We start from the raw sequence: 20,709 nt of genomic DNA on the forward strand, positions 1-20,709 counted from the left end.
GAAATAATAGAGTAATATAGAATCTTACAGCACAGAAGGAGACCATTTGGCCAATCATGCCTGTGCTGGCTCTTGGAAAGAGCTACTAACTAGTCCCACTCCCCCGCTTTTACCCCATAGCCCTGCAAATTTTTCCTTTTCAGGTACCTATCCAATTCCCTTTTGAAAACTGCTGTTGAATCTGCCTCCACCATCCTTTCAGGGAGTGCATTCCAGATTGTAACAACTCTCTTGGTAAAAAAATGTCTCCTTGTCTCCCCTCTGGGTCTTTAGCAATTATAATAAATCTATGTCCTCTGATTACCGACCTAGCCACCAGAGGAAACTGTTTCTCCCTATATACTCTAACATCCACGCAAGAAGATGTGTGTCCTCTGCCACTGCTTATGGACGTTATGCTGATTCGACTCTACTTAATTCTTAAATTCACAGGCTCCAACCCTATGATTGCCAACAATTGGCCCTGCAGTCTAATAATTCGCCCCAAACTAAACTGAACTATTCACTAAAATGTAACCAGACAATAAGTGGAATTAAATAACCACTAATTGCTGATTTAGCTTTCCAAACACAAGCCTGCAAATAAAAGATAAACAATAAAAAAACTGAAATTATATTGCAGAATTTAGATATAAGCATATTTCAAAGTGTCTTACAATGGGTGAGATGGACACTGATCAAGCAATGGAAATAAGTTAGAAATGGCCAAGGGTTGACCTGAAAGCAAGGAGAGTGATTTTGGAAGTAAGGTCCAGAGAAAAGGGATGTGAAGGTGGGGTGGGAAACTCAGCCTCTGAGGATGGAGTGATCTTCCACGAAGAACGAGTGGGTGTCTGTCATGCAGAATAACGCGACGATGTGCTGATGAAGCACATTCATTTGTGTTCTCCAAAACAAAATTAATCTGCTTGGAGAACACAGATGAATTTTTACATGTAATTTTGTGCACAGGACAAGAGCATTAAACCAACATGCAGCCGCTTAACACAACATAGAGTTCGCTGAACAGACCAAAATTGAAAAATGAGGAAATGCTCAAAATTAGATGCGCACAACTACTGGGCTGTATTTATCTCAGTTCAAATTCCATTACTCACCAGTGTTGCCACATTCAAATTGATTACTGATGTAGTGCCACACTGTGCAAGGACATATTTAATAACATTGTTAATGGATGTATTGCTCTCAGCCAGTCAGATCAAATGTAAATGCAAACATTATTATTTTGAGACTGACATTATATAATGACTTGAGTATAACGTGATATTTCTTAATGGAATTCCTTAATAAGAAAACCCAAGTCAGGCAAATGGGATCTCCTTAAGTGCCTGGCAGATGCCATATGACCAATGAAAACTTAGGTGTCAGCCTGGCTAGGTTGTAGCACTCTCGCCTCTGAGTCAGAAGTTGTTGGTTCCAGCCCCAAATTAGGACTTTGAACTCACGGTGAAACTCCAATGCAAGGGTAAAGGCACACTGCATTGTCAGAGGTCAATGCTTCAGCAGAGATGTTATACCACAGTCTTGTCTGCTTGTTCAGTTAGCTGTTAAGAATCCCACAACACTATTGGAAAAGAGAAGAAAGTTTCTCTTCGTGTCCTGGCCAACAATCTCCCAGATCAAACTGCGAATTTGCGTCATGGCTATTTGTGCGACATTTCTGAGCACAAATTTGCTATGATACTGACCTACAAAAAAATAGTGATTACACTTCACAGCAAAAACATCCTGTGAAGCACTATGAGATGTTTCGTCAATGTGATAAGGAGCCATATCAAATACAAGGATTTTTTTTCCTCTCTCCCATATGATCTACTTCCAAAGTGGAGTTTTTGTGGGTCGATGGATATTGAAACAGGATTTCTTTTTGCGGTTTTCCATTAAGAAATACTGTAAATTCGATCCCACAGTATATATTGCGACAGTACAATAACAAGGCTGCACAAAGGTTAAAGTGAAGCATATTCCAGTAGGATGTTAGGTGGATGAAACTCGTTAGTTAGTGTTATGATGCTAAATTCCACTTCCTTTTTTATATTTTAAAAGATTAATTGTCGATGATTTAGCAGCGAGGTTGTGAGGAAGAAGAGAGCAAAACAAAATAAGGTCAAATCTCTAACATAGTTATAAAAAAATTGTTCTCTACACTGGCATTGGTTCATTCAGTTCAGTCTGTAGGGAACAAACATGACCTGGAGATGACACTTTTCTGTGTTTTCTCTGTGATATAATTTTCTTTCGACATGTTTCTGGCAGCATAATTGGTTTAGAACAAGGCATGTAGAATAATTATAGTGACACTAAACTACATTAAAATCAAGAGAACCTGAAGCGGAACGAATTAAACAAGAAATGGTTTATAATTTAAAGGAGAATGTAAGTGTGCAAAGACTCAGCTCTTAAACTAGGATGATGAAAAGTTGAGATAACTGCTAATTGTTCAGACTCATTAAGACATTAGAAGAACATGCACAGAAGTATTGAAGCATGAAATGAGCAGTCTGTACCATGCTGCCTGTAGACAGGGGGTTTTCTATAGATGTTATCTGCTCTCCCATCAGTTTCTGAAGACAGAAAAAGAAAAAAGTAAAGAATGTTCAGTATGTAGCATTCCAGCTTGTTAAAATAAAATATGCACCAAGACTCATAGGACTAAGCTGAATGTCAGAATCTGCCTGCAAACAAACCAAGGTAATAATAAATCACAGCCCATGACTCAGAAAAATGTTTGCATTAAAATAACATATATTTCAAGTGACATTGGAAACTATCAGTCAGCCTTGTCATCACAGGTTTCACTTATAGACCTGTGATGACTCAGGTCAGAGGAGGACATCATTGATTGACATGTTTGGTCACTTGGTCAGGCTTTCAGAAGCCTGGACTGCGCAGAAATACATGAACACTGGGTAAACCTATTTACTCTTCACTAATTGGTGGCAGAACATTTATATCAGACACAACAGCAGATCTGAATGTGAACTTTGATTGAAATAAAGTGGTCTCTTATCCTAGCAGGGACAAGAAGCCAACTTTATTTTAAAAATTGGCCTCCTCGGCTGGCTTATGGATAAATATGATGCGGTGTCTGAGCCATGCAGAACAGGATATTCTCTCTTCTGAGCTAATTTATCCACAGTATATAACATACATGAATGACAACAACTTTCATGAGTTATTGTAGAGCTGCCAGAATTGGTGGATCTGTACCTTCAGGGGCAAATGTGGAAAATGTTTTTTCTGGCACTCTACCTTAGTCTTCAAAATGCTATTATTGTCACATAACGTAGCTCTTTCGGAAGGAAAATCCACTGTGACATTCACCAAATGGCAACAAGTAGAATACATGTGACCACTTATTACTTTTATTAGCATTTTACAACAAGGTATAAATCGCACCACAACCTTGCATTGCATTCAGATCCCAATGTTGGTAGAAACGACAATAAAAATAAGGCCCATTGAAGGACACTCTGATAATGGAGCAACCACAGTGCAAAAATCCATTTGGTTAATTTAACACATTAAAAGCTACCATATTTGACCTTTCTCTCCCTTTGGCATGATCACCCAGATCTTCAATCATGCTGTTGTTAACGCTCTGAATGCATTCTTGTGACAGGTGTGAAAGCAATGAGAAAAGGAGCAGTTCAATTTATTTTATTTATATTTATAAGTGTGCACTTTGTTCATACCACTCAGAGGCAGAAGGCTATGTGGCAGTGAATTCTCTTATAAAAATTCGAAGTCATTTATTAGCGGCCACAGTTTATGAAGGCAGCTACTGCAACAGAATATAATGATGGGAATTATAATGTATATTACTAGAATTAAAAAACACAATTAGGTCAATAAAATTGCTATTGTACATTTATAGCAACATTTAGTCTTGCCTCCATGGAGTACACTGTTCCACAAGGTGCTATTTCTGTTGTTTACTTCTTTCTGTTCAGCAATAAAGCACAAGATGGAATTTAACTTTCAAATCTTTCTCTGTCAGGAGCTTTTATACAGCCTATACCCTTCCTTACCCAGAAATATGTCTCCAGGTGAATTTCTTAAAAGAAATTTGGCCAAATTACACTGTATTTGGCGGGCGGGTCAGAGCCCGAGAGAGTATGACATTGACACCAAAAGTGCAGTATAAAGCAGCATAACTAAGTAAATACACAAAACAGATCCCCTGCAGGAAGTATAATGTAGGAATATGATGCTACACCATATAAGTAAGGTCAAATTGCAGCTCCAGATATGATTGAAGTAGCACTTAGACTTGAAGACAAGTCTGTAAATTTGTATCAGTGATCCCAGAGAAAATATATTTACATTTTTTCTTAAACATGTTGAAAACAGAAAGGTTTTGACATTTTCCCAAACAAATACATTTCCCTCATCATGAACCAGTTTTTCAAAGTCTTGTGTTGTACTTTGTGACATTTCAAGAACATTGCATATCAGATAACGGGCCATTTCATCTTGCTTAGCTGAAGTCATGTCTGAGCACAAGAAGACATAAAAAGCTCATGGGTGGGTGGAAATAAGAGAATGCAGATGTAGATTCAAATGATAGCCACGAACGTAGGAGATTGCAGTCATGTAAACAGAGGCTTAATCAAGCTATTTATGGAATTAATAACTGCCGCTGATTGCAAGGTATTAATGCAACTGAGGAGTAATGAGCTCCTAAGCAAAGAGCAAGGCATTTTCATCCAATGGTTATCTTAACTCTCAGCCTTGATATAACTTCTTAATAGTTGCAACATTCCAATTCATGACCAGACTGCGTCTGCAATTCACAGTTTTTCCAAGTACAGGTCTTCATTGTGGGATTTCCTCTAAACTTCTGTGCACAAATAAACCAAAGTATTGGAAAAATTGTGATCCATGTTGTGCAAGGAAAGTTACCAAAGTAGGAAAACATACAAGTGTTATATGTAAACATTTGTAGCCATGATATGTTTCTTTTGCCTTTGATTCTCTCCTGTCTCTAAGTTTCTCCTCTTTATTTTTTGTATTTTTCTCTCTCACATTCCTGAATATTTCCTCTCTCTCTCCTTTGCTTCTTACCTCCCTTACTTCAAACTAGTGATTATACTGCCCCCCCCCCCCCCCCCCCCCCCCCCCCCCCCCCCCCCCCCCCCCCCCCCCCCCCCCCCCCCCCCCCCCCCCCCCCCCCCCCCCCCCCCCCCCCCCCCCCCCCCCCCCCCCCCCCCCCCCCCCCCCCCCCCCCCCCCCCCCCCCCCCCCCCCCCCCCCCCCCCCCCCCCCCCCCCCCCCCCCCCCCCCCCCCCCCCCCCCCCCCCCCCCCTTCCTAGTGAACGGGGGGGGGGGAAACATTCTACAATTCAATGAATTGCCCAGAAATTGTGGGTTAATGTGCAATCTTCCATCAGTGGGTCTGCATTGAATGAACACATTTTACTTTCAGCAGTGTGCCCAAAGGGATTCTTATTAACTTGCTTACATCAACAAAATTGTAAATCGTTAAGTACTGTGTGGTAAATGAATTCAAATGAAATACATACAGGACACTGGGAGCACTGCTCCTGATAAACGTCGGTATATTGGATGGAAGCAAATTAAATCTGAAACTGAAGTGTTTAACTAAACTATCTTTTTTTGGTCAGCCAGGTGTTTGACACATTTGGAAACCCATCACCATGCTTAAGAGTAACCAATCCAAGCTGAGATTTCCATGCATCCCACCTACTCATGGAAATCTCATCATGAAGGGATGTGTCCTACTTACCTAATTCCAAAGTTCCAGGCGCAGGTGGGCAAGAGTCAAGGCTTGGGAGATCCAGAGTGTGTGCTGGGGTACTGCTGGAGTCTAACCAGCTAAAACTTTGATATTACTTGCCATTGATATTACTGTCTGGTAAGCTTTCCCGCTGCCTGTCCAGCTAGCACCACCCTACCAGTTAGGGCTTTGGCTTGCAGGGTTAACAGGAGCTGAGTGGGATGACTCCCTGCCCCCAGTGACTGGTCTGCCCTTCTAGGTCCTGCCGATGAGCCAGACTAGCTGTGCTGTCATCAGTAGTGCCTGGAATACTGCGGATCCCTCTGGTTCAGGAACCGGAATACCGAGACTGCCATAGGGAGCTGGCTCGACTCCGACATTCTGTTCCCAGGCATGTTACCTTGGAGCCAGTTAGCTCCCAGGAGACCCAGCTTAGCTAAATTACAATCCACTTGTTTTCTAAAGCTCTGTTTATATGGAAATTCTGAAACAGATGAGAACTTAATGTTCCTCTAACAGATATACAAAGGACCATAAAAATGCCTGTTGCTATTTGAATCTGACATTAACACCCAAGAAATAGTCTTAGTCTGTAAGAAAATCAGATCATCTTTGCTTTGGAATGCAAGATTACAATAACCTGTTACATACTTATTGTAGACAATGAGGTATAAATTTGTAACAAAGCCATTAGTAATAGCTCTATGTCACAAATAAAATAGTCTCTGGTAGCCAGAAGTCTCTCCTGCCCACAGGTAGGCGGTTCTGTAAGGTGATTGTGCTGGAGAAAAATTCCTGTGTGTAGGCATGATTTGTTATTATGAGTTGTTATTTTTTACTCAAAGTGATATTGCCACCTCCATTACGAACTGCTGAAATTCAGACCCCAATCCCAAAAATGGTCTTCAAACACTTTTGATGGCAACTCTATAGTACAGCTCTAAAGCAATCCGGTCAACATTAGCATTTCAGTGGGAGAGAGTCTTTGCAGAGCTCACTGTACTCTGAAGTAAGAGGCCAAAGTTTGAAGGAAGCAAAGAACTTACAAGCAAAAACCAGCAGAGCGCATGCAGTTCCTACCTGGTACATGGAAATGTCTAGGAGCCTGGATATAGGATTTGCTGTCTAGCTGCAGGGATAAGCTGGGAGTGCTCCGACCGCTTTCACTGCCTCCAAAGAGAAAAGCAAAGAAGATAGAGAAAAGAAAACGGGAAGCAGAATAAGATAGTTACATGCTCAATGCTGAAGTAAAAGTATATAATGCCATAGCATGTTTCAAACAATAGATTAATAGAAGAGTATTAATAAGCCATAAAGCCATATCTGGGCTTTCAAGTGCACGTTTGACAAGAAAATATACCATTTACTAATGGAATGCAGAGCTCCCTCAACCAGACTGACCTTTTCATTAATTGCTGGAATAATGAGGAAACGTTGCATTGCTTTAAATCCCTTAGAATTGGGACTGAAGGTTTAAAATAATAATTTCTTCAATCTTCCCACCTGCCACTAGCAAAAGACTGGCTGACACAGAGATCAGTCAAAGAGAAGCAACAAGCTTTTCCAGGTCTGAGTGAAATTTTGGTTGGAACACAATTTATTTTCAGCAGTATATTTTCTTAGAGAAATAAACTGAGCAGAAAGGAGGGGACTGCTTGAGCATTTATTTTTACGTTTAAAAATGAAATTCTGATATTTTATGGCATTATATAAAGTTATAATAAGCAAAATAATTCATTATTAGCAAAGAATTGGTTGTCTGCTTCGTCGTTTGAACAAATTGAGGAGTGCATTATTGACCAATAATTCAGACCTGTTTTTGTTTCAGATTTCCAGCATCTGTGGTATTTTGCGTTTTGTTAATAAATCAGATCTTTCTGATGCAGGACCACCTCAGGATTTGAAGCCAGCCTAAAAGAATTCTGCAAACAATCTTAAAGTTGCACAAAAATATTTAAATGTTCTTGTCTGTTTTCCAACAGTTTGGTCGATGGGTTGATTTCAAACTAACGCACTGTTGAGTGAGGCACTACGGCTCTTCCATTGGTCTATTTGCTACAGCCATATAGACCAGAAAAACATTGCAGATTTGAATCCTCCGGTCTTGTGTTGATCTAGCTCATATCAGGCAGGACAACAGTTGGGATTTGGCACCAGACCTCCAACATTTTTCAAGCAACGTATTTTGCAAAAGGGAAGGAATGCCAATAATTGTCAATGCTTAAGTTACAGGGTTCACCACCATTTCTTCCTCTACAGATGTTACTTTTTTGCATTGCCAAATAAAAGATTGAAGGCATAATAATATTCAGTGGAAGAAGTTATGGTTTTTATCAACTGATAGATGTTATGTTATAGTATTTAATGTAAAGTCCATTTCATGCCAAGAAGAAATTCTCCTACATAATTCATGATGGAATTCATCCAAGAGTGCAATCAGTATCTTTTTGACACAGTGATGAAAAGCAATAGTGTCATGAAAATTGTAGAGAAGGGTTAGGATTTGGGCCCACACAGCAAATGATTTCCCTGGAGTGGTCTGAATATTTTTTTAAAATTAGTTGTGTTTTGCGATCGCATTGCCTATTCATCTCCATTATGAATCTGTATTGCAATTCTAACGGCAAATACTGTGCATCAGAGTAGCTGAATTACAGGTATAAGAGGACAGCATTTTGCCTTGATTTCATTGCAACAACAACTTGCATTTATATAGCGCCCTCAATGCCGTGTGGCATCCCAGAGTGCTTAATAATGGTGGAGCTTGATGCCGAGCCAGGGGGAGGGGGAAGGTGACTATAAGCATGGTTGAAGAGGAAGGTCTTCAGGCACGACCTGAAAATGGGAAGGGGGCAAGGCGAAGGGATTGAGGGAGGGAGTTCCATTGCTTTGGGCGTAGTGGCTGAAGGCACGGCTGCCAATGGTGGAGCAGAGGATTCGAGGGACAAGGAGGTGACCGGTAGTGCGGAGGCAGCAGGTAGTGAGTTCTATGAGGAGAGAGGTTGGAGAGGGATGCCAAGGTGTGGAGGGATTTAAACACTAGAGTAAGGATCTTGAAGTCGATCTGCTCTGTGACAGGGAGCCAGAGGAGTTTGGCAATGACTGGGGTAATCGAGGTGCAGAGTTTAGTGGGGGTGAGAATGCAAGCAGCAGAGTTTTGGATGAGTTGAATTTTGTGAATAGTGGAGGAGGGGAGACCAGCGAGGAGGGCTTTAGAGTAGTCCAGTCAAGAGGTGACAAAGGCATGGACAAGGGTTTCGGCAGCTTGTGGAGTGAGCTATGTTGGATTCGGGTAATGTGGCGGTGGTGGAGTAAAGTAGTCCTGGTCAGGGACCGGATGTGGGGGAGCACATCTGCCACTAAGAATCAAGCTTTATTTTCTTCACTCTACTTTCAATTTGATGTAGCTTTATAAAGAAAGCATTGCTTTGAAGGGTCAACTCCAAAGTATGCTCAGGATCTTCATTTTTTGTTACTTTTAACTTCTCGGGGTGCCACAGGCAAGTTTAGAAAGTGAAAGTCATATCTACAGCAATATATAAACCTATAACAAGCAAATTAGAGTACTGATTGATAAATACTCAATTGGCCTGTAGTGCCTTTTCATAAATAAATGAAAAAATTCATAAATAAATGAGCAAATTATGAAAAAACCAACAATTTTTTTTGATACATTATTGCTTCAGTATTTGACGCCAACTTAGATTGGTGCTGCAAGGTATTATAATGTTGTATATGATTGTGGGAATCAAAAAAGGCTGAAACATTTGCCCCACTTCCTCTTTTAGACAAGAAAAAACATTAGTGATTGATCAAACTGCCTTTACAGATTCCGACCCAGAGCCCTTCCAACTCGCTCCCTCTCTCATCTCTTTCAAGGTCCATTACAAGACCTACAATTGTGTCTTCGGTCATCTTTCCCCTCCACACCTACCTTCAACTCCCACCCCCAGCTCGGATGCAAAGCCAAGACTGTTAAGCACCTTGGGAAATTCTCCCAGTGTGAAAGACACTATACAAAAAGTGAATTTGTTATTGTAATTATCAACCAAACTGAGCCACTGAAAATTCCTAATTTTTTAGTATTCGAAAGTGGTCAATGTGAGATGGATGTTTAAAGGAGTTTTTTTTATATGTGTTGAATATGCAAAAAACATTACTAAATTGGTAAACAAAATACATTTTAAAAAGCAGAAGAAAAAAAGTAAAATGTGAGATCAGGGCGAGGAAAGGTGAAGTTTAACTTTTTTATTGTTATTTTAGTGTGTTCATAGTACAATAATAATTTCTTGCAAGTTTTGAGGTTTATTATTGTAATATTTTTTTCAGCATCTTAATACACAAGCTCAAAATTTTCCTCGACCTGTGAGTGAGTCTAGGCCTATTTTTAAGACAAAAAATAGGTTTTTCAGGCTGACTGGATAGAATTTTGGGTGTCTGAAGTCAACACCTTGTGCAGCTCTTGTGCATCTCCTAGTGGCTGTCTAAGGAGCTCCATTGGAGAGCACGTCTCCAGCACCATCTCACAACCTTGGAATGATATGTAGCAAAGTTGAGATTACAAGAGAGGAATATAGTAACATAAATATTTCTCAAGTTGTTGTGCAGATTAGAGGAAAACATTAATAATATTTATAGATAAGGTATCCAAAAGCCACTGCTATAGGCTGAAACACAGGGAAGATGTTCCTTGAAGATTGAATGAATGCCATAATAATAAATAATAATAATCCTTGCATTTGATATAGTGCTTTTCAGGTCTTCTAGACGTTTCAAAGCGCTTCACAGAATATACTGTAAAGTGAATTGACTGTATATTTGTGGGTGAAATGCGGCAGCCAATTGCACACAGCATTGTCCCACAAACAGTCATGGATTGAAATGACCAATGATATTATTATTCTTTTTTCTTGAGGGATTATTATCAGGCATGTGGAGTAAGGAAACTTGCCCAAGGTTTTGCCCTGCCGGGAATCAAACCCAGGTCTCTTGCTTACGAGGCAAGTGCTCTAACCACTGAGCTGCAGGACTCACTTTGTCAGTGTTGTCTTCACAAACATACAAATATAGGGAAAGACGTATTGCTGTTGACAGTTTCACAAATAATTACAGTATTTTATATATATTTTTCATATAATTTAAGATTAAAAAAAGGAAGAATCCATCTAGATGTATTACTGTGATATTCAACAGATATGTAATTAAAGGACTAACCATATGGTTTGACCAGTCTAATATATTCCAACTTTTACTGTTAGTCTGGGAGAAAAGGTGTTGAATATGAGCATTCTTTGAGAGCGAATAGTATTGGATGGCAAATTGTTTCACCAGTACACACACATACACATAGCCACACGTACATACACACATCTACCACAAGCTGCAACAATTCATGACCATAAGATCTTTCCTTAAAAGTAAAGGTTTTTACTTTCCTTTGGGATAGTCATCCTTACTGTTCACCGTGTTTATTATATCAAGTTTCCCGAAGCACAGTCCATTTTAATCAGTCTAATTCAAAACGTTTAACAATATGCTTTGAGACATTTTACTGAGGATCAGGTTATTTCTGCATTGATTTTGAAAATATCTTAAATCACTTTATCATTCCAAATCATTTCTGTTAGTCAAAGCTTTTCAAAGGTAAACATTCACAATTGAAGAACATAATTTTTCCTTAATAGATTTGTGTCAAGGGAATTGACTCCTAATAAAATGCTGCTGCCAGAACACATGACTAACATACTGCAAGTAAAATTCTCCTCAAATGTAATAATTAGACATGTAATGCTGCAAATTCACTCACATTCAGACCAGAAGACCACTTTTGAAGTCACACAACACCAATCACCACAGACACATAAAGACCATCAAGATTACCTTGATGTCAGCTTTTAGTATATGAGAGAAGTTTAACATTCTCTTCAAAACAAGAGATAATCGGGAAAAATTAAAAATGTATGTAGAGCCACTGCATTTTTGTAGTGTTACAGCACCAGGTTTATGGTTTGATAAATGAGCTGGAATGTGCTTGAGAAACTTATGAGGTTTTTATTGCAGCACATTAAATAAGGATGTAATAAGCAGTGATGGTACCTATTCGTTTGTCCTTTCTCTAAAGAACTATGATTTGAAGGCTTTTCACAATGCCAAACAATTGTCTATTAAAAGTTAGTTAATAAATTGGTCACAACTGTATGTTAGTTACAGACTGTAATAGTATGTGGGCACATTCACATATACATATATTTTGTCATGTGATTTCCCAGTTCCCTACTGTGATCTACTGTTAATCAGGCTATGCATTAAATTGTTTTTTTCCCCATGTTTGTGCTGTTATTGGTTGCAGGAGTTGTGTGAATGTATGATGTGTTTATGCACTTGTATTAGAAATGTGGGGTATTTTTTCAGTGCTTTTTCAGTGTACCTGCCTATTAAGAAACTTGCACTGAAACATTAAAACATAATAAAGACTACAGTTTGCATGGCACTGACAAGAAAGGTAAAACTTGACATCCGTGTCTGATCCCCAGAAAGCTGTTTCACAGTTGAAGACTTATTGCTGGAAAACAATAGGAATGCATAGAAGCGTATGTATTCCTGGAATTTGAAGGCTACGCAATTCATATTCTGCTGCACTTACGATACCCTGAATAACTCGTCTGACTTGGTCTAGGAGTTTAAGAGAAAAGCTGTTCTGTGAACAAATGCTTTTTAGTGTTCACACTAAACACGTGTACCATATGATTATCCTTGTGGTCGTGAGCCCCAAACCATCTGCTGGCATTTGCCTCAGTGGAATCCATTATGAGTCAAAGGAATCAGGTGATCAGAAACATGGTGTAGATGATGGACGATTTGGGCAAAAGGTTTTCATATTGTGGCATCTATAACTGACAAACGGCTTCTGCAGGACTCTACAATCATCTTTTATCCAATCTGTGCCACCTCTAGCCCCCACAGCCTCCTGCAGGCTGGCAATGTCCACTAATCCACCGCCTCTCATCTTAGCGTGCGCATCTTGGCTGCCGCCCCTGACTCGAGCTGGCCCTTCCTCAAAATGCCCCCTCTCCCTGCAACTCCCCTGCTCTCCCCAGGTGACACCTTCTCCCTCACTGAGGCACCAACCACCTGGCTACACCTACCACCATGCCCCACACCCTAACCGCCGTGGCGGTGGGGTGGCCCTCATATCCAAGGCGTCATTTACCCTATCCCTCTACTCCATTTGCTCATTCTCCTCTTTTGAACACCTAACCCTCTACCATCCCTCCCACCTCTCTCTAAAAATTCTCCTAATCTACCGCCCCCCAAAATCCTCGCCCACCTTCATCTCTGACATCTCCACCCTCCTTGCTTCCCTCTGCCTCTGCTCTGACTGCCTCATCATTCTGGGTGACTTCAACCTCCACTTCACCCACTCTTGTTCCACCTTCTCAGACTTCTCCTCTCTCCTCTCTTCTCTCAACCACTCCCTCCACATCCACTCTGCTACCCACACTCACAGTCACCCGCTCGACCTGGTGATCACCTGGGGCCTCAGCGTCTCAGATGTCACCATCGCTGACAAGGCCATCTCTGACCACCATTTCATCACCCTCAACTCCCATATCCCTCTCCCCACTGCTTCCAAACCTACCACCATCTTCTACCACCCGTGGAAGAAGATCTCCCTGCAATCCCTCTCCATTGCCCTGGAGTTGTCTGAACTCCTCCCCCTCTCGCCCACCTCTCGCATCAACCCATTCTCTGCGCTTACTCTTCTCCACAGCACCCTCTCCACCACACTCGATGCCCTTGCCCCCCACACCTCCTGAACTGCCTCCTATTCCCGATCCTCACCCTGGTTCACCAGCCACCTCCGCTCGCTCAAGGGCCAGGTGTGGGCTGCTGAACGCACTTGGCTCAAATCCGGCCAAACAACAACAACAACAAAATTACATTTATAGAGCGCGTTTCAGGACAGGATGACGTCCCAAAGCACTGAGCAGTCAGGTGTTGGGGCCCGAGCATGGGGGAGGAGTGGTGTAGGGGTGAAGGAAGGCAGAGAGGTGGGAGGGAGACCAAAGGCACAGTTGAAGAGAAAGGTCTTGAGACCGATCTTGAAGGAGGCAAGGGAAGAAGCGATGTGAAGGGACCGTGGAATGGAGTTCCAGAGTGTGGGGGCAGAGAGGCTGAAAGCCCGGCCTCTGATGGTAGGGTGGGTCGGGCGGGAGACATGGAGCAGGCCGGAGCCCGAAGAACGGAGGGAGTGGGCAGGTTGGTAGGGAGTCAGCAGGTCAGAGAGGTTGGAGAGGGCAAGGCCATGGATGGCCTTAAAGGTGAGAACGAGGATCTTGAACTCGATCCTCTGGGGGATGGGGAGCCCGTGGAGTCGGGCGAGGGTGGGAGTGATGGTGACACGGAGCCTGGTGCGTGAGAGTACACGAGCTGCAGAGGTTTGGATGATCTGCAGTTTGTGAAGGGAAGAGTTGGGAATGCCGATGAGGAGGGAATTCCCGTAACTGAGCCTTGATGTGACAAATGTGTGGGTGAGGGTTTGGGCAGCCTGAGGGGTGAGGCAATGGCGGAGTCAGGCAATATTGAGGAGGTGGTGGAAGGCAGTGCCCGTCATGGCGCAGATGTGGGGGAGAAAGGACAGTTCAGGGTCAAACAAGATACCCAGGTTCCTGACTGGCTTAGTGAGGTTGAGTGTGCAGCCGTGGAGGCTGATGCTGCCAGCGCCTGAGGTGCGGAGGCGCTGGCGCGAGCCAATCAGGAGGGCCTCAGTCTTGCTGACGTTGAGTTGGAGATAGCTGACCCTTGTCCAGGACTTGATGTCGCACAGACAGTCGGTCAGGACATCAGTAGACCTGGAGTTCACCTAACGGTTCACCGGCACATCTGGCTGGACCTCATCAAAACCTACTGCTCCCCTCTCACCTCGGCCAAATCATCCTTCTATTTCAGGTTAATCCTGGAGGTGAAGGGCAACCCCAGGCTCCTGTTCTCCACCACCAATCGGCTCCTCCGCCCTCCCTGCTATGCCTCGCAGATTCTTTTCTCCGACTCCCACTGCGAGAAAATGCTGAACATCCTGAAGTCCAAAATCGAGGGAATCCACTCAGCTGCCACTGCCCTCCCAACTTCCACCACTTCCCTAACCCCCCTCACATCGATCACTCCCCATCCTTCCTTCCACACCTTTGAACTTGTCACCCCCTCCTCTATCATCACCACCATATTCTCCATGAAATTCATCACCTGCTCCCTGGACCTCATCCCCACCCCTCTCCTTAAATCCCACTCCACCTCCTTACCCCACTACTCGCCAACATCATCAACCTCTCCCTGTCACCTGGCACTGTTCCTACCCCCCTCAAAACAGCCACTATCTCCCCCACCTTGAAGAAACCTTCCCTTGACCCATCACAGCTATCCAGCTATCGGCCCATTTCCCACCTCCCTTTTCTGTCTAAGGTCCTTGAGAGAGCCGTTGCCTCCCAGCTTCGCTCTTTCCTCTCCTCCCACTCCCTCTATGAGCCCCTCCAATCGGGTTTCCGTGCTGCACGTAAACTGCTCTGGTCAAGGTCACAAACAACATCCTGACCATGTGCGACCAGGGCTCCCTCTGCCTCCTTGACCCTGAACTGTCCTTTCTTCCCCACATCCATGCCATGACCGGCACTGCCTACCCACCTCCACAACACTGCCAGACTCGCCAGACTCCGCCAGTGCCTCACCCCTCAGGCTGCCGAAACTCTCACCCACGCATTCGTCACATCAAGCTCGATTACGGAAACTCATCTAAAACTCTGCAGCTCGTGTACTCTCACGCACCAGGCTACGTGACCCCATCACTCCCACCTGACTTCACTGGCTCCCCATCCCCCAGAGGATCAAATTCAAGATTCTCGTCCTCACTTTCAAGGCCATCCATGCCTTGCCCCCTCCTACCTCTCTGACCTGCTGACTTCCTACCAACCCGCCCACTCCCTCCGTTCAGCGGGCTCTGGTCTGCTCCATGTCTCCCGCCCGACCCCCCCCTACCATCGGTGGAAGGGCTTTCAGCCTCTCTGCCCCCACACTCTGGAACTCCATCTCACAGTCCCTTCGCCTCACTTCCTCCCTTGCCTCCTTCAAGGCGGTCACAAGACCTTCTCTTCGACTGTGCCTTTGGTCTCCCTCCCACCTCTCTGCCTTCCCTCACCTGTACCCCACCTGTCCCCCATGTTCGAATCCCGACCCCTGACTGTCCAGCGCCTTGGGATGTCCTCCCTACGTGAAAGGCGCTCTATAAATGTAATTTGTTGTTATTTATTGACTTATAAAGTTGGGTTACAAATCCCAGGTCATTAGGAGATGGGCTACATTTCTGTGACACAGCAATCGTATTTCCGGACACTTATTTTTTTTCTACCTACAAAAAAAAGGTAGAAAACTGTTGTATTGTTGTCTGGTGACCTGAACTGTTGAGAAAATTATCTTATAATCCTTCTAAATGCAGACTGCACCTGTTTATTTTTCTGGGCTCTTCCAGGTTTTTCTTTCAATATCTTGCTGCTCTGAATTGCAATGGGTTCCCCTTTATTGGGCCCACCCCAAATATTTATAACATGTGATCCTTTCAGATGTGCCCGGTGGATGCTCATCCTATCCTTACTTCTCCTTAGTTACAACTTCCAAGGTGTGACCATCCTCATCACAGCATTTCTTTGCAAAGTGACTGAAATGTTATCCTACATCAAAGGCATGATGCAAATGCAATCTCTTGTTGAATTGACTGAATAATCTCACTATATCTGTAGCTCCATTTTGATGGTCGTAGTGGTTTCTTTAGTCCTCTTTATCACTTAATTTTATCTTTTGAAGCACTTCTGCCCTGGCTCTTAATTTTGAAGACACTTTTCATTTATCAGGGAACTTTTGCCTGAATCTTGACTGTTTTCAAGACTGTCTCTGAAACTGTTTTTGTTCTCGATAACTTCCTCTGCAGAGAAACCCACATCAGAAAACGGTCTGTAATGTACCAGTTCCCACCCATTCCCATCATGACTATGTTGCTTTTAGAACATGAAAATTTTCTTTTCTCTTTTATTTATATGCAAGTTATGGCTGGTAGATACGCACTATAGCACCCCAATATAAAATGAGAATTCTGTTACGTGTTGCATTGTCTATGGCTACATATATTAAAAACACACACTAGGCAGTAAAGTTTGCTACGTTTAATGAACACAATGAATATGTTATGAAACGCCACAACCTTTACTGGTCTATTAGTGATGGGTGCATGCTGAGATTATAAAATCATGCTTTGCAAGTTGTGAAAAGCTGATGCAGTGTTCAGATCCTTGTGCACTGTATGCTGATAATCACAAGAGTAGATTTTAAAAATAAATGTGTTAAAAAATATATAATTTTATTGTGGCGATTGGAATTCTAAACGGCAGTGCTAACTAAAACGTATTATTCCCTATTTCTAAAAATGTTGTGAAAATTAAGTGTTGAACAGGTATAATGCTAATAAAAGCAGAAAAACAGTCTAATTCCCAAACTCAGCGTGCTCAAAACACACAGCAAGGCAGACTTTCCATTCAGTGCTTACACCCAGTTTGATGTTTGGCAGTGTTCAGTTACTGCTGTAAAGTTTGTTAACAGATATTCAGAAACCTCCGTAATAATTTTTCAGTCAACACGAGTGATATCCTGCTTGCCGTTACGCATTGGGGACTTTGGTATTGTCCGTTTCTCATGGTTTAAATCACCAAAAATCCTACACATAGCAAGCAGGGCATCAACCCTAATATGCTGACATCAAGTTTATTATACAATCATGCAAATGTCCTATTCCTTTGGATAGGAGCAGAGTTTCACATCTGTACAAAGCTGACACGTGCATCTTACCTTTAAAATAAGGGACATAGTTAGGTGTGAGGGTGGATGCAGGGCTGGAGGGTGATGATAAGGAGCTGTAACTACCAGTATGCAGGGAATGAATACCAGCAGAGGAGAGTTCTGAACAGAACACAAATGGGGAAAGTTATAGAGAAAAGAAAGTATTTAAGTAGATTTGGTAGTGATGATCTGGTGTGGAAAGTTCCACCTTCTAAAGATTTCTGTTTTTGGTCATTTCTCGCCCTCTCCAGGGGTCTCCAGACCGGCACGTCATATTTAGTGTGCATTGATGAGAAACTATAGTTGTTCCCAGCCCCTGTAAAGCTATGAAAACTGTGCAGTTGACCCACCATTCATTTCCGTCTGTTTTACTGTGGGAGGAAAAGCAACCTCAGATCCATTCAATGCCTGTCCAGTGCTCGACGGTTAGTGGTAACAACAGCTGACAATCCTCAACCCAACACTTTAGAAGAAGCATGGTGTGGCCTGGGGTTGTTTGTGGGGAAGGGGAAAATAACAAAGGATAAAAGTTCAATTTCTCATACACCTTGGGTGTGAGGAAACTATTCATAATAGATATTTAATTTTGCCTTCTCATCAGCTCTCAAGAGCTGATTTTTGATTAGATACTCTTAGGACAGATTGCTGTCAATAAACAAAAATAATACACACCTTCATTAAAACCTGCATTTTAGATTCAGACCTGGACAAACTGTCTGTGGGTTATTTCCATGTTCCTCATGAGCTCCATTTGGTATTTAGAGATATATTGTTGTGTGCAATTGGCTGCCACGTTTTGCAAACAAAATGTATTGTCAATTCACTTTACAGTATATTCTGTGAAGTGCTTTGAGACATCTCAAAGGCTCTATATCAAATGCAAATGTTATTATTATATGCCAGATCACCATAATATCCCAACAATATACTACAACTGAATTTAAATTGGAGATGTTGACAGACATGAGGTAAATTTTAAAAATTCTTACATTTGGTATATCCCCTTTCACAAAAAGAGGGGATGTTTCAAAGTGCTTCAGGGGATTTACCGTGAAGTGTGGCAACTGCATTTTTATTTGGCAAAATAAAAACTGGGCTCCACCTTTTGACTCTGCAACTATGCTTTTTTCACAAATAGGTCCATTTTTTAATTTGTTTTAATAATTATAATAATAATCCTTACATTTGATATAGCGCTTTTCACGTCGGGAGGATGTCCCAAAGCGCTTCACAGAACACACTGTAAAGTGAATTGACTGTATATTTGTGGGCGAACGCGGCAGCCAATTGCGCACAGCAATGTCCCACAAACAGTCGTAGATTGAAAATGACCAATTTATTATTGTTTTGTTTTTTGAAGGGATTATTATTAGGCTCTGTGTGGAGTAAGGAAACTTGCCCAAGGTTTCGCCCTCTGCCTGGAATTGAACTCAGGTCTCTCGCTCGCAAAGCGAGTGCTCTAACCACTGAGCTACAGGACTCCACGTTTTGTCCTATGAGATTATAATGCTAAAAGCTGTGCTTTTAAAATGCAGAATTCTAGTGTTTGCACGTACAGGACTGAGAGGCAGGGCTGATAGGTGACACCTGAGTCACTTTATGCCCCATCTTTGGCAGTACTGTAAAAAGAAGCAGCAGAAACGTTTCCTAAATTGGATGCAAGCAACGATCTCTCTCGGTCTGCTTCTTTAGATGTTGATAGTGGCAGACGTAGCTCCGTTTGGTCAACTGTATAACTTCAATTTAAGTTCTGGAAAAGAAGCACTTTTGTGACCTAATACATTCAAAGCTTTAGCGCAGTGAATAATTGGAATCTGCACAGTGTGAATTATACAGTGTCAGATTTCATCCATTTCACAAATGAAATGAAGAAAATAAATTAAGTTAACATAAACTTAGAAGTCAGTCCGTATAGACCCTGGAGAGTTTATATAGCCCAATGATGTGCTGAGAATAGGTTGAAATGTGAGTCTGTTTAAAGAAACAATGAATTTAAATCAGTGTTGTCAGTCATGTTCCAATCAAATATAACCTTTCAGAATATAACAATCTATTAACTAGAACTGAGTCTATTTGAAGATGACTGCACTTTGCTATTATTTTTGTGTTCAAGTGAATTAATTTGGAATTAAAAATAATAGTGAAAGGATGTGCATTTCAACCTGTGATTTCCCACAGGAGAAGTTCCACTTCTGTCTGCGTGATTGGGAGAGGTAATGACTAGAGGACAGACATTTCCCCTGCGTGGAACCTTTAATATTAGAGCTTAAGAGTTTTGTTGTGCCTCCTAGTGTCTGGTTACGCAGTGCTGTTGCTCGAGGCCTGTATTTAGGGTGCCTGGTTGCCTTCTCAGCCAGGTAAAGCACCTTACTTCCCCAGAAGAGTGCTGGATTTGATTGTGTATTTATAATACTGTGACAGAGGTGTTCATTACCTGGTCTATGGAAATGCTGGGGTGAGCGGGACCACGTTGGGGTGTAACGTCCATAGCCAAGAGACCCGATGGATCCAGGACTGGAGGCCCTGCGCTGTCGGGGTCCTTCCTGTTCACCCTGCAATACAAAAAGGCTTCTGAATCATCTGCTATCTTAAGGGTTTGTGTAAAATGCTTAAACTATGTTCAAACTGTACTCACTGGTTACTTTTCAGAGTGCTACTTCTGAACTTCCTTACTATCTAAGCATTTTAGGTGAATTTATGAGTTAATTTAAACCTTTAGATTTGTAACAAACTTCTGTGTTACCTACAGAAATAGGCCTATTTCAAATGCATTGATGCCACAGAAATGTCAGTATAAAAATAAATAATAATCCTTGCATTCGATATAGCACTTTTCATGCTTCTAGACGTTTCAAAGAGCTCCATAGAATATACTGTTGGGTGAAATGACTGTATAATTGTGGGAAAAACAGTTGTGGATTGAAGTGACCATTTATTATTGTTTTTATGTAGATCAAGGAGAACGGAGTGCATCATATAATGAAGCTACTTCAGATCAACCTCGATTACATTATGTTCTGTGATAACAGACATTGATTTAAATTCAAATGACAGTATTTTGACATATTTATCAAACATATTCTTTATAAAAAA

The 20,709-nt window shown here is 42.0% G+C and overlaps 1 protein-coding gene and 1 non-coding gene across 7 annotated transcripts in view; both read right to left on the reverse strand.

Annotated features, from left to right (window-relative positions):
- The window catches only part of LOC121849591 (actin-binding LIM protein 2-like), a 160,006-nt gene that overhangs the window by 29,975 nt on the left and 109,322 nt on the right, over positions 1-20,709 (reverse strand). For 3 of the 6 annotated variants that reach the window (XM_042337709.1, XM_042337723.1, XM_042337704.1), the window contains exons 12-16: positions 20,051-20,168; positions 17,626-17,736; positions 6,820-6,909; positions 2,508-2,564; positions 1,098-1,139 (exon numbers count right to left, since the gene is read on the reverse strand). In XM_042337709.1, coding sequence (XP_042193643.1) covers positions 1,098-1,139; positions 2,508-2,564; positions 6,820-6,909; positions 17,626-17,736; positions 20,051-20,168 — 418 coding nt within the window. The remainder of the gene's footprint in view (positions 1-1,097; positions 1,140-2,507; positions 2,565-6,819; positions 6,910-17,625; positions 17,737-20,050; positions 20,169-20,709) is intronic. The other 3 variants (XM_042337716.1, XM_042337713.1, XM_042337721.1) reach the window with 3 other exon arrangements.
- On the reverse strand, positions 10,699-10,770 carry trnat-cgu. Its single transcript has one exon. It is a non-coding gene; the product is annotated as a tRNA-Thr (tRNA).

Source organism: Callorhinchus milii, unplaced genomic scaffold (genome assembly GCF_018977255.1).
Source record: "Callorhinchus milii isolate IMCB2004 unplaced genomic scaffold, IMCB_Cmil_1.0 Scaffold1, whole genome shotgun sequence".
Lineage (NCBI taxonomy): Eukaryota > Metazoa > Chordata > Chondrichthyes > Chimaeriformes > Callorhinchidae > Callorhinchus > Callorhinchus milii.